The sequence below is a fragment of the Larus michahellis genome, chromosome 3 (genome assembly GCF_964199755.1).
Source record: "Larus michahellis chromosome 3, bLarMic1.1, whole genome shotgun sequence".
Lineage (NCBI taxonomy): Eukaryota > Metazoa > Chordata > Aves > Charadriiformes > Laridae > Larus > Larus michahellis.
Genome location: NC_133898.1, coordinates 91,397,152 through 91,410,526, shown reverse-complemented (window position 1 = coordinate 91,410,526; position 13,375 = coordinate 91,397,152). Strand labels below are relative to the sequence as shown.

The following is a 13,375-nucleotide window of genomic DNA, read 5'->3' as shown; positions in this document are numbered from 1 at the left end:
CTAGGTTCCTCAGGTCAATCAGTATTTGCATTTATAGGAAGAAAAGCACTCCAAAAAGAAAATCTGAGTGAAGATAACCACGAGCACAAAATCATCTGAGGGTGGAATAAGGCAATACTGCTTTTACAACATTTGACTTCCCATTTCTGGGGAGATGGAATAGGACAAAGTGAGGAAGAAATACACGAAGTAAAGAAATAAAAGCAAACAGAAACAAAATGGTAGAGGGGAGATGGGTTAGAAGATAATTAAAAGGAGATGAGATGATAAACAGGCCAAAAACCTGGTACAGAACAGATGGAGTGAGGACTATGGTGTAGGCCAGACACCAAAAAGTGACTGCCAACTCTGGGTCAGGAAGTGCAGGATTGAAAGGTGAGCCGAATAAGCTACTCCTTAAGGCATAGAAAATAAAAACAAAAATAAAAACAGAGGAAACAAATCTTTTTGGCATTAAAAACCCTCCAGATGGTAACATTCCCCCTCCATGGAGATGTGGAATTTAAAATCCCCAATAAATAGACAGAGATTATTTGACACTTCTGCTGCTGCCATTGCTGCCATTGAATTCTTTCATTTTCTGTCCCATGACTGCAAATCTTCTCCACGTTTTTTGTCTGTAGGCTACTTGGTGACAGAAGACAGGGCTTTGTGGTCATTTACAGTCAGTTTTTGGGTTAACAGCTCTCTTGTCAGACATGGATGAGCTATGTTCCACATATCCTGCCTTTTATCAGGGTTCATTTTTTTAGGCCATGCAAAGACTAGCTTACAGTTGCCTCAGCTGCCTGCAAAATACTTCACATCAATATCAGCAAGCCACGTACTTATACAATCGCCTACATCAGAGGTCCACGGCCACTTAATTTTTCAAAGCAAACCACCTCAACAGTAGCTATACATTTATTGGTACAAACTTTTAAACATTGCACCTATCCTAACTACAACAAAAGCAGTTTCAAGGAAAAAAAAATTCAAATGTCAAATAAACTAGGAGAACAAAATAAGTCGTCAGTTCACAGATTTGACTGAAAATTTTCAAGAAGATCCTAGACCATTTAATCTTGTAGCAGAGATTACTCACCTTCATTCTAATTCCTCTAGGACAAGCTGTCATTTTAAAATCAGGTAATATTCTAAGAACTGACAAGTCATTGACATGCAGCATGCTAACATTTGAAAAAGGTTGTTCATTTGACCTGTATCATTGTTTAACCTTTAGCCCTATTGTTCCATTGAGAGTGATGGGCACAATTCTCCACGGGACCACGGACCACAGAGAAAGGAACTTTTTTTCTACTCCTGCTAGACAGCATTTTCACTAGACAATAGGCTTCAGTGATCCGAGCTGGGACTGTCCACACAAAAGAGCCTCTCAAAATACTGTGAGTTGGTTTACGCAATGAAAGCTGAGACTTACATAATTTCCAAGAGTTTGATTATTTCTGTGTACCTGTATTGATTATTTCTCTGTACCTGGCTAATATAATGAAGATAATGTCCTTGTTGAAAATCCTCAAATATTTGTATAAATAAAAAGCTAAGGCTCCAAGGCTAGGAATATGCAGCTTATGAAGCATTAACCTCATTGGCCTTTACTACTTTATCATCAAGGAAGCCTAAAACTCAGCTTCTTCCACGGACTGCTGCTATCCTTACATGATGGGTGGGAGAGCTGGCAGATTTGACCATGTCATCTCCTTGAATTCTCATGCACACTAATACGTGAGAAGAAAGCAAGCTACACAACAAAAGTGCCCAATCGTGCAAGTGTAATGACAAACAGCTAAGATTTAACATTGCTCAAAAATATCTTTCTAAAAGAATTTGGAAGTTACATTAAAAGGCAAAATCGCCTACAGACTACATGTGTTCCCAGCTAACACTAAAAGAGTAAACAATTCTTCGATTATAGAGGCAGACAGATTTAGTGAACTGCTGTCTCCATCAATATCAAAGTTTAATAAGGTAACACTTTCAGAGATTCTGAAAATATACAACCTGTCCCCAGTTGACTGTCCCTTTCTTTTCTTCCTCTCACCACCAAAACTCAGTCTTACAAAAACCAAACAAAAGCCCACCAAAACATCCTAAAATAATGTTCAAGACAACATTATAAAGATATAACATTGTAAAGATATAGTCCTTATTTCCAAAATCGAGTACCACCAACAAATGTCAAGGCACAGTTATAATGCTGCCATACTTTATAATTGCACTTTTAAAGTGCATTTCATTTCACAATAAATTGATTTTTAGATTAGAAAAAAAACAACAGCCAGTACTCTAACTCTGGTATTAAAGTGCCAAATCCATAACTCTAAGAACAATTTCATTATTTGACATATTATATAACACAATACAAAGTTTACTGCTGTTTCAAGTAATTACTTCCACATTTTCACTGAAAATAACTAAACCTATGTGGACAACATTCGTTTTTCCTGGTACAATTAAAAGTTTTAGCAACTTAATTCTGCTATTACATGTAGCGCTGAGACTCCTGGCCTTTTTGAGTAATCTTCCTACAGTCCACCCAAGCTAACACACAGTTACTGATACATGCTATTGTTAATAGGAAGAATGGCCAACAATGGCTTTCAGTTTGGAACACTATGTCTTAACTCAGGTCATAGAAAGGAATGATGGAGGGAGGCTGTGAAGGGAAGGTTCTACAATATTTACTTTTGAGGTCGCAAACTGTGCCCTGGGAACATATTTCAAAAATGCAAGTTTCTCAAAACAAAAATAAGATGTGATGTGTGGTTCCAGCTGCAGTAATTCAGAAGGACACTTGATTCTTTTCTTGACCCTAAGCAAAACCCAGCTACACTTCAAAAAAACCTTCGCGACATACTCAAAGAATTCTAAAGATGAAAGAATCCTGCTGTTCTTGGAGAAGAAGAAGGAAAATGGCTAATTAAACATAAGGAAAAGATCTACTTAAGTAGATGCCATTTGTCAGTCCTTTAGCATCCATTCTGCTGCCACCACCTCTGGAGACTGATGGACGGATATGCTGAGTCAATCTGAACACGAGCGGACTTAGAAGGTAGAAGGAATTCCTTGTCTCCCTGCAGACCTTGCTGTGCTGCATACCGAGTTGGTAAACCCTGTCATGACATTTGTCACTGATGCAAGAGAAACCCAGCTTGCTCTTTCAGCTATACTAATGAGGTATTCACCGCTATGACTACATTTGTTGCTATAGTTGCAGAGATGACTGAATAAACATAGGAAAAAGATCTTTTGGGCAAAGCAATACTATTTTTAAACAGTCCTCTTTCAGAATAAGGCAATGCTTCAAAACAATCGCCTATTCTGACCATATATAATGAAAAATTCTGTTCATGAAGTTGTGATGGATATGAAGATGCAATCCCTGTTTCATTATCCTAAGCAAGTGTTACAGGAAATCACACTCATCAAGTTCACAGAAGTAATTAAACAAAAATGTATTTTTGAGGTAAATAACAGAAACAATAATTCTTAGTCTAAATGTTCTTTTGGGAATGTATTTTTATGACTATTATTCTTTTGAGCAGATACAGATTTGAAATCTATTTTGAATCTACAATCATTTCACTTAATCATTTATCAATATTGCCTTAGATAAAATTCAACATCGATACTGGCAGTACTACCTAAAATTCCTTACAGTTATCATAGGGCATAAAAACAATTCTTCTATATTAACATACAACTTCTTACTTATTGAAAACAACAATTAGATTTAAAGCTTCATTAGAAGTTTTGTTATAACAGCAGTATAATGAACGTGTTTCACTAGATAAGAGTGCCTTTAAATGAGGACCAGGATTGTTTAAAACCTATAATGTAGACTGTACAAAAAGAAAAGTTTGAAACCTATGGTTATTTCAAACCCAAAATGTAGAAAGCTTTAGAGTCTGCCCTGTCTGCCACCTAAAAAAAAAACTACTCCAAAACCAAACACTCGCCAAAAAAAAAAAAAATAATCAAAAAAACCCCACCAGAAAACCCACACTAAACCCTAATATTCCAATAATTAAAGCATATAGACACTCTTATTTCAGAGAAAGCAAACATGCTATATAACCGTAGTGCAAACCAGCCGTTGACTTTTACTCACTCTAACTGGCAGGAAAATTAACTGACAAAAAGAGGCCTAGTTAAAACAAATAATCTTTCAAAACATATAGATTGATAAAACCCAGCATACTACTCTTTGTTTTGTTGTTTTGCTTTGTTTTCCTACCAATTTGATCTAATACACACAGAGCATACAGTGTAGATAAATCATTAATATCTGAAACGATTCAAATAAGAAAAACAACACTGGCTATTTGCTCTGCACTGCCAGTAACTCTAACCCTCCTGCCCTCTGTGTGTATCTCCAACTGCTGCATACAGGAATATTCTTCACAAAAGTGAAGAAAATTGGCCAGATAACTGCTTCATTCCATAATTCACAAGTTAATCAAACCTGGTGGCAAAGCCAAGGACAAAATAAAGAAATATTGTCCAACCATTAGTGTCAAAAGCAATTATAAGTCTATTAAAAAAACCAACAAAAAAAACCAAAAAAAACCAACAAAACAAAACATTCCAACCATGTATATTTTTTTTTTTTCCCCCTCACCAACATATTTGATGTTTTACTGCTGGGTAATAAGACAGTCGATGTCTTAAAGAGTTTATGCTCAGAGCTTTGAGAAAGGCAAAGAAAGCCCAGTAAATAGCATAATTTCAGCGCTGACTTTAAAAAGGGCCAAAGCCAGAATTGTTAAAATACCCTGGAACACACATGGACAATTCAGAAATCTCCTTTAGACAGGCAAGAGAAAGACATTGAGCTTAATTTTAATTTCCTAGGTTTTGGGAAGCAGAGGACCATTTCAATAGCTAGCATGAGATTTGTTTACAGATAGGTTTTACCTAGAAATTTGTCTACGAATGCTTCCAAGCACGTTCTTCCTGTGATTTTTAAATTAGATTAAAAAACCTGGGTCTTCAGACCACTTCAAGAAACTATAAATTTATGTAAGAACCCATTTTTAAGATGTGCTCCTTTTGTTCTATTTTCTTTTAATTTCAAGCTCAAAATTATGCATCCTAGACAAACAGCCTTTTTCCTTCCATGAAAAATTTAGTTCAGTTTTACAACGTTGATCTTAAACAGACAACCCAAAAATGCAATGACACAAATATAGAGAAGTGATCAAAACACTTATAGTGTTTTATCCACACAAAGTTCTCATAGAATTGTTTGTGAATTAAACTTTACAAAGACAGCTACTCCCTGCCAGTTGTTTTCTTTCTTTTTTTTAAGTCCAGCTTATGCCTTATCTCTTTATTTACTTTTCACTCACTCTTGGTTAGCCAATATACCATTACTGCTCCTCTTGGGGCAAGACTCATTACCTGCTACTGGGTCAAGGAAGTGACAAAAGCAAATGGAAGCCGACAATCTGATGTTCATTGCTCTGTGTTGATGAGACATAAGACTGCTTCTAACAGCAGTGCTGAGAAAAAATGTGTTCCTCGAGAAGAAAGTATTATCCAGGAGCCATTTAATTCACAGAAGAGAATAAAAGTATTTTACAAAATGTTAGGATATGTCTATACTGAAGCAAAGAGTGCACAATGAAAGATAGGAACTCATATGTATATTTGCAAGTCATATGCACCACTTCAGAAGACCTAGGGCATTATTTTAATAAGTAAAATGTGGAAACGTTAACTAGAATGGGCTCTTAGTAATCACTGCTGAACATGAAGTGGGAGTTCAAGCACAACTCATGATTCTTATACTATGGCCAAATGGGGACTTAGAAGTAAAAAGAACGTTATATTCTTACCTATGAAAGAGGACAGCATAGGCAACATAGCTCTCAGACATTCCCTTGAGCTCAGTGACATTTCAGACCTAAAGCTATGAACTTCTATACCATCATTCAACACTACGAAACTAAAGAATTAGGTTTTACAAAAGTACAGGTTTAAACTATGGGGAAGTAGTAATTCAGAAGAAGCTGGTAGCCTAAAACCACTTTTCAGCGTGTCCCAAACTGCCAATCGCCCCCCAAGCATTGCCAAACACTCGGTTAGCAGAGAAACTCACTGGAAGCTAAAAAAGCTGTACCCAACACTGCTTTGCTGCCTTCAGCACCACAACATAAACAACTGAAACCAAGTTTACCTTTCTTGAAGTGTAGATGTCGAAAAATGGTTTGTTTCGAACACTGAATGGTTCCTGTGCTTTGTCAATAAGACCATTTTTCATCTTTTCGTGTCGTGGAAATATAATCTCTTTCTCTATACATGCAAGTCGAACATTAAAATCACAGTCTCCAACAGGCTGTCCCTGCCAAGTTACAAAAATCAATATTAAAATCAAACACTTACCAAATTATTTGAACAGTCTAAGTTTTCCTGACACAATATTTAGAATCATACAGACGCATAAAAATATTATCAAATTACTACATGTTTTTGCCAAATACTTGGTTTTCAAGGATTTGTTTCAGGCTGCAAGAGATTTAATCAAAGTTCAAGATTCAGAAAGATAAAAACCTATCATACATATTCAAGCATATTCAAGACCTGAAATAAAACAGCAGCTTCCCATTGCTCTTTATACATTTGGTGCATTGCATCAGATCAGTATGAGCATTCAAAATGCGCATTTGTCAGATTAATAAATGCTTGTAATGGAATTTATTATATTTTGAGCGTTAGATAGAGAGGAGAGCACACTGCAGATATCACTAAGAGAAAATAAGCAACTGGCAACTTAGAAATTCTAAAGTTAGTTTCAATCAGACATGCTGCTTTCATAGCAATACGGCACAAAACTCACAGATTTGTGTACAAGCATGATACAGCATTGGAAGTTATTTACAGGAGATCATCCCTCATTTTGCCACCCCATTCACACAAAAAAATAATTTTCAAAAACCATCCCTTTCATGGTCCACAGAGAATAAGCTCACAGAGCTTTGGCTTCAAAATCAGAATTTTTTAAAAGTTGAAAGCAATGAGCACAGGAAACTGAGAAGACGTGGGACTCTAATCATCAACGGCGGCAGTACAGATGAGCAAGAGAACCAGCAATCAGGTATTTCCTGTACTAAATGCAGCTAGAAGAGAAATGGAAAGAGAATCTAAAAGGAAAAAAGCCCTGCTCTAACGTGCATCAAAGAGAATCAGAACTGGTCAATCTGAAAGAATGCAAAGAAAATAAATGGCAAAATGACATCCTGATGACACATACAAAGGTAAGAGATAGAATGAGTAGTATCTGAACAGATACCTTAATTAGGAGAAAAATGGAATGCCATTTTTAGGCCAACATGAGTTTAAACAAGTTCTTTCCAAACTCATCCTGGCTTTCACTACAAACTTCTGCATTTCATGCTCCCCAAGGGGCTGTAAATTTCCCTTACATTTCTTTCCTAGCATTAGATCCTTACTAGATCTCTATCAAAAGTCCTCAATTGTTCATTGCAACAGCTTTAAAAACTATGCATTGCTCCCCTACCACATGTAATTCACAACCACTTTCTTACAGGACTCGGCTTCAATCTATAGGAGAGGCAGCACAGCCTCTCTGCACATTCTGCACAAAGCCAGTGGCAACATGGGTGAAACGTCTCCTAATCTCTGCCCATTGATCTATGCTTGAAGAATAAAGCCTATTTGGCTGTTAACTTTGCCTTCACCGTTGCTTTCCTTTCATATATGGAGGTGTTATTAGTAAAGAGCCATTCAAATGAATGGAAAATTAGAGTATGGGAAAATCCGAGAGGCAAGAAAGTAGCTCATTCTTCATTCATTGCAGAACACAGCTGAACCATTTACAGAGCTTTAAGGGCGGTACATCAAAATTCTGGAGAATCAATCTTTTCTTTCTTTCTGTCCTTCTTTCTCTAGTTCTCTCTTTCTTTCTTCCCCCATGTACAGCATACTTGAGAACTCATCTGTACAGTGATTGTGCTTGTCCTGGTTTGTATATCTAATCAAAACACAGACAACACATCTTGACCTCTGTAACAACTGACTGAAGAACTGATTGAAGAATTCTTTCTTGGGAAATGTGTATCCACGTTGTTTATTATTTCAAAGAACGCCAGAAACTGTTCTCTAGGTAAGTTTCAGCAAGATCTAGTGCACAAGCTCTCTTCCCTATAGTAGTTTTTCCACTCAGCTGCCTTTTACGAGTAGGTCTGAAACAGCAAATGAACTAATTAATGTTTCAAATATTTGAGCTTCCAATAAGCAGTAAAGTTATTTAGAGAGCTTCTTTACAATGATTCATTAAAAAATGCTTTCGCATAGTGACTTAAATTTATTTCAATCCCTTAATAGTTAAATTAAAATCTGAGATGACTTCATATGGACCATAAACCAGCTGAATCACTTTCTTTTCCTTTACATAATCCTTTCACTTCTCACATCTACTTGGAACTAATTATTTCCTGCAGCTCTGCCAATCATATATTTTTATTTCAAAGCTTGTTAAGCAGAAGGGTATATTACCACTAGGTTCCATCATATAAAGGTCAGAGCTAGGCTGACATAAAATTATATGAGATGGGAAAACACAGATAATGCTGCCGAGCAACTTCTTCATGAGTCAAGTAAACTCAGAAGTCAAGGAATATTTCATTCTCCCAAAAGCAGAGGACATTATCAATAAGAAAATTAACATAACATTGAATTTAAATCAAGGACATACTGAACAAAAGCAATATTGGAGGAAGAGGACTTTTTTTTATTAGGCACTTTCTATAGTTACAGAAAACATTGCTGATATATAACATATTTATCCCAGAAAAATGTCGCTAATATACAACGTATTTATCCCAGACAGATCCAAAACCTTCAAGGGGTAAAATCCCAGCTTTCAGCAAACAAGTAGGAGGGTAACGTAGGCTGCAATAAATAATTCACAGACCTTGACAAAAACAGGAAGAGATTATTTAGTCTATAAAACACATATTTAACAGTTGTCCAAAACCAAGACATTGCTGCATGTATGATCTACTGGCAACAAATACCAGTATATTTTTAGGCAATACAGTTGTTTTATTAATTTAAGCATTCAGATGTTTGAGATTTTATTTCAATATGCAAGTTTTTACATGTCTGAGAAGGATGAGGGTACCACTGCCTAACAACATTTTTACTGGAGTGCATTAGATGATAATTTCTGTTCTAGACATTTTTAACCTAAAATAAGTTTGTCAGCAAAGGATAAACCGAAATTAACAACTAGCATGTGTTTCCTATCTATGCTAGAAAGTTACACTTCCTCTTCATAGTAATTAAAATATATCCTGAAGCAAAATTTCATTTAGACAAGCCTCAAGAGAGGAGTCATCTGCTGAATCAACAGCTCGTCCTTGCACAGCTGAATTCCCTTCACCTGTTGAAACTTTGTGCATTGCACTAAGAGGTCAGAGCATGAAGTGGGCTTGCAATAGATACAGCACTTTAAAATACTGGTTTGATTTTAAACACAATCCTCCACACAATCCACAAAACTTAAATGACATCTCTACAGAGCTTTGAAATCCACCTAGGATCGAACATTTCTAAATTTAAACTTAGAATATTTCAAGTCAACTTCCCAACAGAACCCAATATACAATTAAGTCACATCAGAACCTAGCATACTACAAAAGAAATACATGTTTAAAAATACTAAAAAACAGAGCCTGGAGCTCATTTAATATCCATTGTCTTGAGGGGGTTGGGGAAGGTGATTTATTTGCTGAAAGGACCTAAAAGAAAAATATAAGAAAAACAAACAAACAAACAAACACACACACCACAGTCCCAATAACATTCCTCCAGATGGGTGCTGACAGACTGCATTTGGTCAATCATCAGGCTGTCCCCCTGCTGTAGCTCCTGCCCTCCACCTCGTTCACAGAGACCTCCACATTAAAGTCACAACCTCAAGCTGATACGGCTACAAGGGCTGGTCATTAGCTCAAATCCCAGGTCACTAAATACAGGACGACAGCAGGAATTGCAGAGATGGGTGTAAGAGGGTAATGAGATTTCTGCTCCACACCCTGCCTCAGTCCCCTCTTTCACCACAAGGAGGTGTCATCACCCTCCAGGTTTAAGTCTCCCTTCCCCTGCCCCCGAAGTTGACCTTGCGGGTACAGCTTAGTAAATTCGGTGAGACTTACATGGAAAGTCGTTTATCTAGATGGATGCAGTACAGATCAAAAAGGGGTATATAGGTGCTAATCCCATAAAAGTACTTTCTCTTAGATTTTGATATTTATCTGGCTTTTTCCCAATGCAGCTACAGTAAAAAGAAAAATAATGCCTGGGCCTGTGTACACAGCTGATAACTGGCTTGGGCCAGGATAAACTGAGAATATTTATTCTCTTCCTCCGTGAGATATGGTTTGACGTCTACCTGCCAGCAAACCGCACTCCATTTGCTTCCCCAGAGCAGTAACTTAGACATGAATAATTCAGCACATACACGCATATACGTTCCACGCACGTCTTCACTTATTGAGCCATAGCGGAACATATGTCACAACTGTCTTAGCTTTAATGATTTTGAGAGAAGAATAAAGAATAAGCTCAGGCGATATTCTACCCTGTGTTTAACATTATTAGTGACAATTCAAGGCACCCACAGCTGACATCTGCATTTCCAACGAAAGCCCATTATTAGTTCTCCCATCTTCTGAAGACCACGCAGACTAATATTTTGCATTTTATATTAATGAGCTGGCATGGATTTCTTCTGACTGTGGTTTTATAGATGCTGCTATTTTTTTGGTACACATAGCTTTTATATGAAAACAATATGAAGGTGCTGTTTCATTCTCCAAATAACATTATTACTATATTTAATCACTTAAGGTATTTTCATTTCTGATGAAGTTGTCTTTTTAAAACAGGATTAAATGTAAAGTATTAAAGAAATTAAAAATTTTGTAGAATTATGACTTTTATTTTTTTCCATTTCTAAAAGGCAAGACAACCATTATAATCTGAAAATACATTTTAAAATTTGTTTTTTCTAACTTCTCTCACTCAAATATTCAAAACTAATATGGTAATGGCAAGGAATTTATCAGTTTCAAAATGGTTTCTAAAATTTATCTTGCCATCAATGAGGTTCAGCATGTGAAATATTGTTTCAATTCTAACAATTCAACCAATGTGCTGCAGGAACATAATTACTATTTATATGTTGTCAGCTTATACAATAGAACATTGCTTTGATTTACCATAGAATGAAAATGGTTTGGGGAATCAGACCTATTAAAAAGATAGCTTAAGACGTGTATTAAATTACTTGCATTTCCTTTAAAAGAAATCACTGAAAATAAATTCAAATATGTATGAAACAACAAAGGAAAGAAGTTTGTAGCCCATACATAAACATCAAGGCCTAACAGAACATACAAATATAGCTCCACACTTTTTTTTTTTTTATTAGCAAACATAACTTGAATGAAACAGCAGGACTGTCAAAACTGTGACTGAACAGATAAGATCAAAACAGAAGTAGTAGATTGTATTACAAACATTGCTCCCTTCCTCACTCTTCTTCTCCTTAGATTGCTCAAAACAGAATACAAATTCAAACTAAAAAACATAAAACCTTACAACTACAAGTGGATGATAAGTTTGCTTCACCAGAGTAAAAATAACATATAAAAGGCAGAATATTTACAATCAGTTGAAGTGACTGAATTACGATTCTCACCACTGACGTTGTGCACTAAAGAGGCAGATTTATGGAAAAGGGCATCTACCATGGACGATGAACACCTAAGTCCTCTCTTTGAAAACAAAGCTGCAGTTAGGCGTCAAAAGCTTCATAGTTGCAACTTCGGGAGCACAGACAACTCAGTCCAATTCATTGTTTGACTGCATGTACAGTGGCTTCATTTAGGATCTTTATAATCCTTATAAATCCTTCTCAGCCTTCAAAAACAGAACTCAGTAAGGGGATTTTTCTGGATGTAAATTATTAAAACCAAAAGGAATGATGCTCTGTCTAGACTGGCTGCCTCCCCTCAAGTAATCTGAGGAATAGGTGAACTTCCCATTTTTAATTACAGAAGTAAAAGTCATAATTCTAATAACCCATAAGCGTAAAACAGATTTGCCATCATCATCATCAGATATTTACACACAAAAAGATTGCATGTGGTTCTCCCAGGGGAATATAAATTTAAGTACTTTATTTTGCCCTGAATTTAGGCTTTATGCAAAGTGAAAGACTGAATGCAGGGCTTTACTGCTTCTGGTTTTTTTCCTATTTTTTTCCTACTGCTGCTGTCGTACATAGTACAGAGGCATACTCACCCTAATTACAAAATACTAGATGGTCCAGTCAATATTTTCACCTTCTGCTTCTACTGTTCTCACACTCTCTTCCTTTCTACCAGCCACTCACAGTGACTCTTCATTACAAATTGTTAGTGCCAGGTTTTTACAGGGCTGTCTTTATGATGAAGAATTACACTCCAGTGAATTAAAGAACCGTGGGAAAAATCCTACATCTTAAAGACATTATTCAGGGCATTTAATACTTGAAAAGATTGTGGCACTGATTTTTTTAGTATATAAATCACTTCGTAGTATTTAAAATAAGACTGCCTATTACAGTAAGGATAAAGTCTACTAAAAAATAGAAAAGAGAAAAAAAAAAGTAGCACCAATCAGCACTGATTCACAAATACTATCTTAGGAAGGGAACCCTCTACCTTTCCTAAACCAGGATAGAACTGAAAATTAAGGATCTGCTTGTAATAGATTTTATATTCCTGAAGACTTGTAAAAGATCTGTAACCTCAGTACACAATCTGTTTTTAACATACCTAGTTCAGCACGTGCATGGTTCGCTTATAAATAAAAAATACTGATTACTTACTATTATATTAATTTCAAAACAAAAGTGCTATTTATCATCCTACTTCTTTTAAGTAAAAGAAATATTCTATAAAGGATGAAAATACAGCCTTCGCATTCTCTCCTAGACCATAAGAGTCACTCAGGTTATTCAAACATATTAGCCATGGAAAAGAAAATATTAGAGAGGTCCTGCTTTCACCTTCGTAAAACATATCCTGAATTATATGGTTGTTTTAGATTTGGTACATCCTTCTGATTAACTTTGATTATTTTTTTTTTCTTTAGTTCATTTCCCCTAGAAATAGGAAAAAGATGGGAAGGCAAGAGACAGAGAGAAAGCTGAAAAAATGAAATATTATGGCTAGGTTAATTGTAGAAAAGGAGGAATTAAAACTAAGTTAGGGAAATAAAACATGAGAACATTTGAACACACTCCCACTACTTCCATATGATACCCCTCCAACCATCCTCTATTTTGCCTATAGTTTTT

The 13,375-nt window shown here is 36.0% G+C and overlaps 1 protein-coding gene across 3 annotated transcripts in view; it reads right to left on the bottom strand.

Annotated features, from left to right (window-relative positions):
• Positions 1 to 13,375, bottom strand: part of RNGTT (RNA guanylyltransferase and 5'-phosphatase) — a 191,387-nt gene that overhangs the window by 107,185 nt on the left and 70,827 nt on the right. For all 3 annotated transcript variants that reach the window (XM_074581167.1, XM_074581166.1, XM_074581169.1), the window contains one exon: positions 6,182 to 6,346. In XM_074581167.1, coding sequence (XP_074437268.1) covers positions 6,182 to 6,346 — 165 coding nt within the window. The remainder of the gene's footprint in view (positions 1 to 6,181; positions 6,347 to 13,375) is intronic.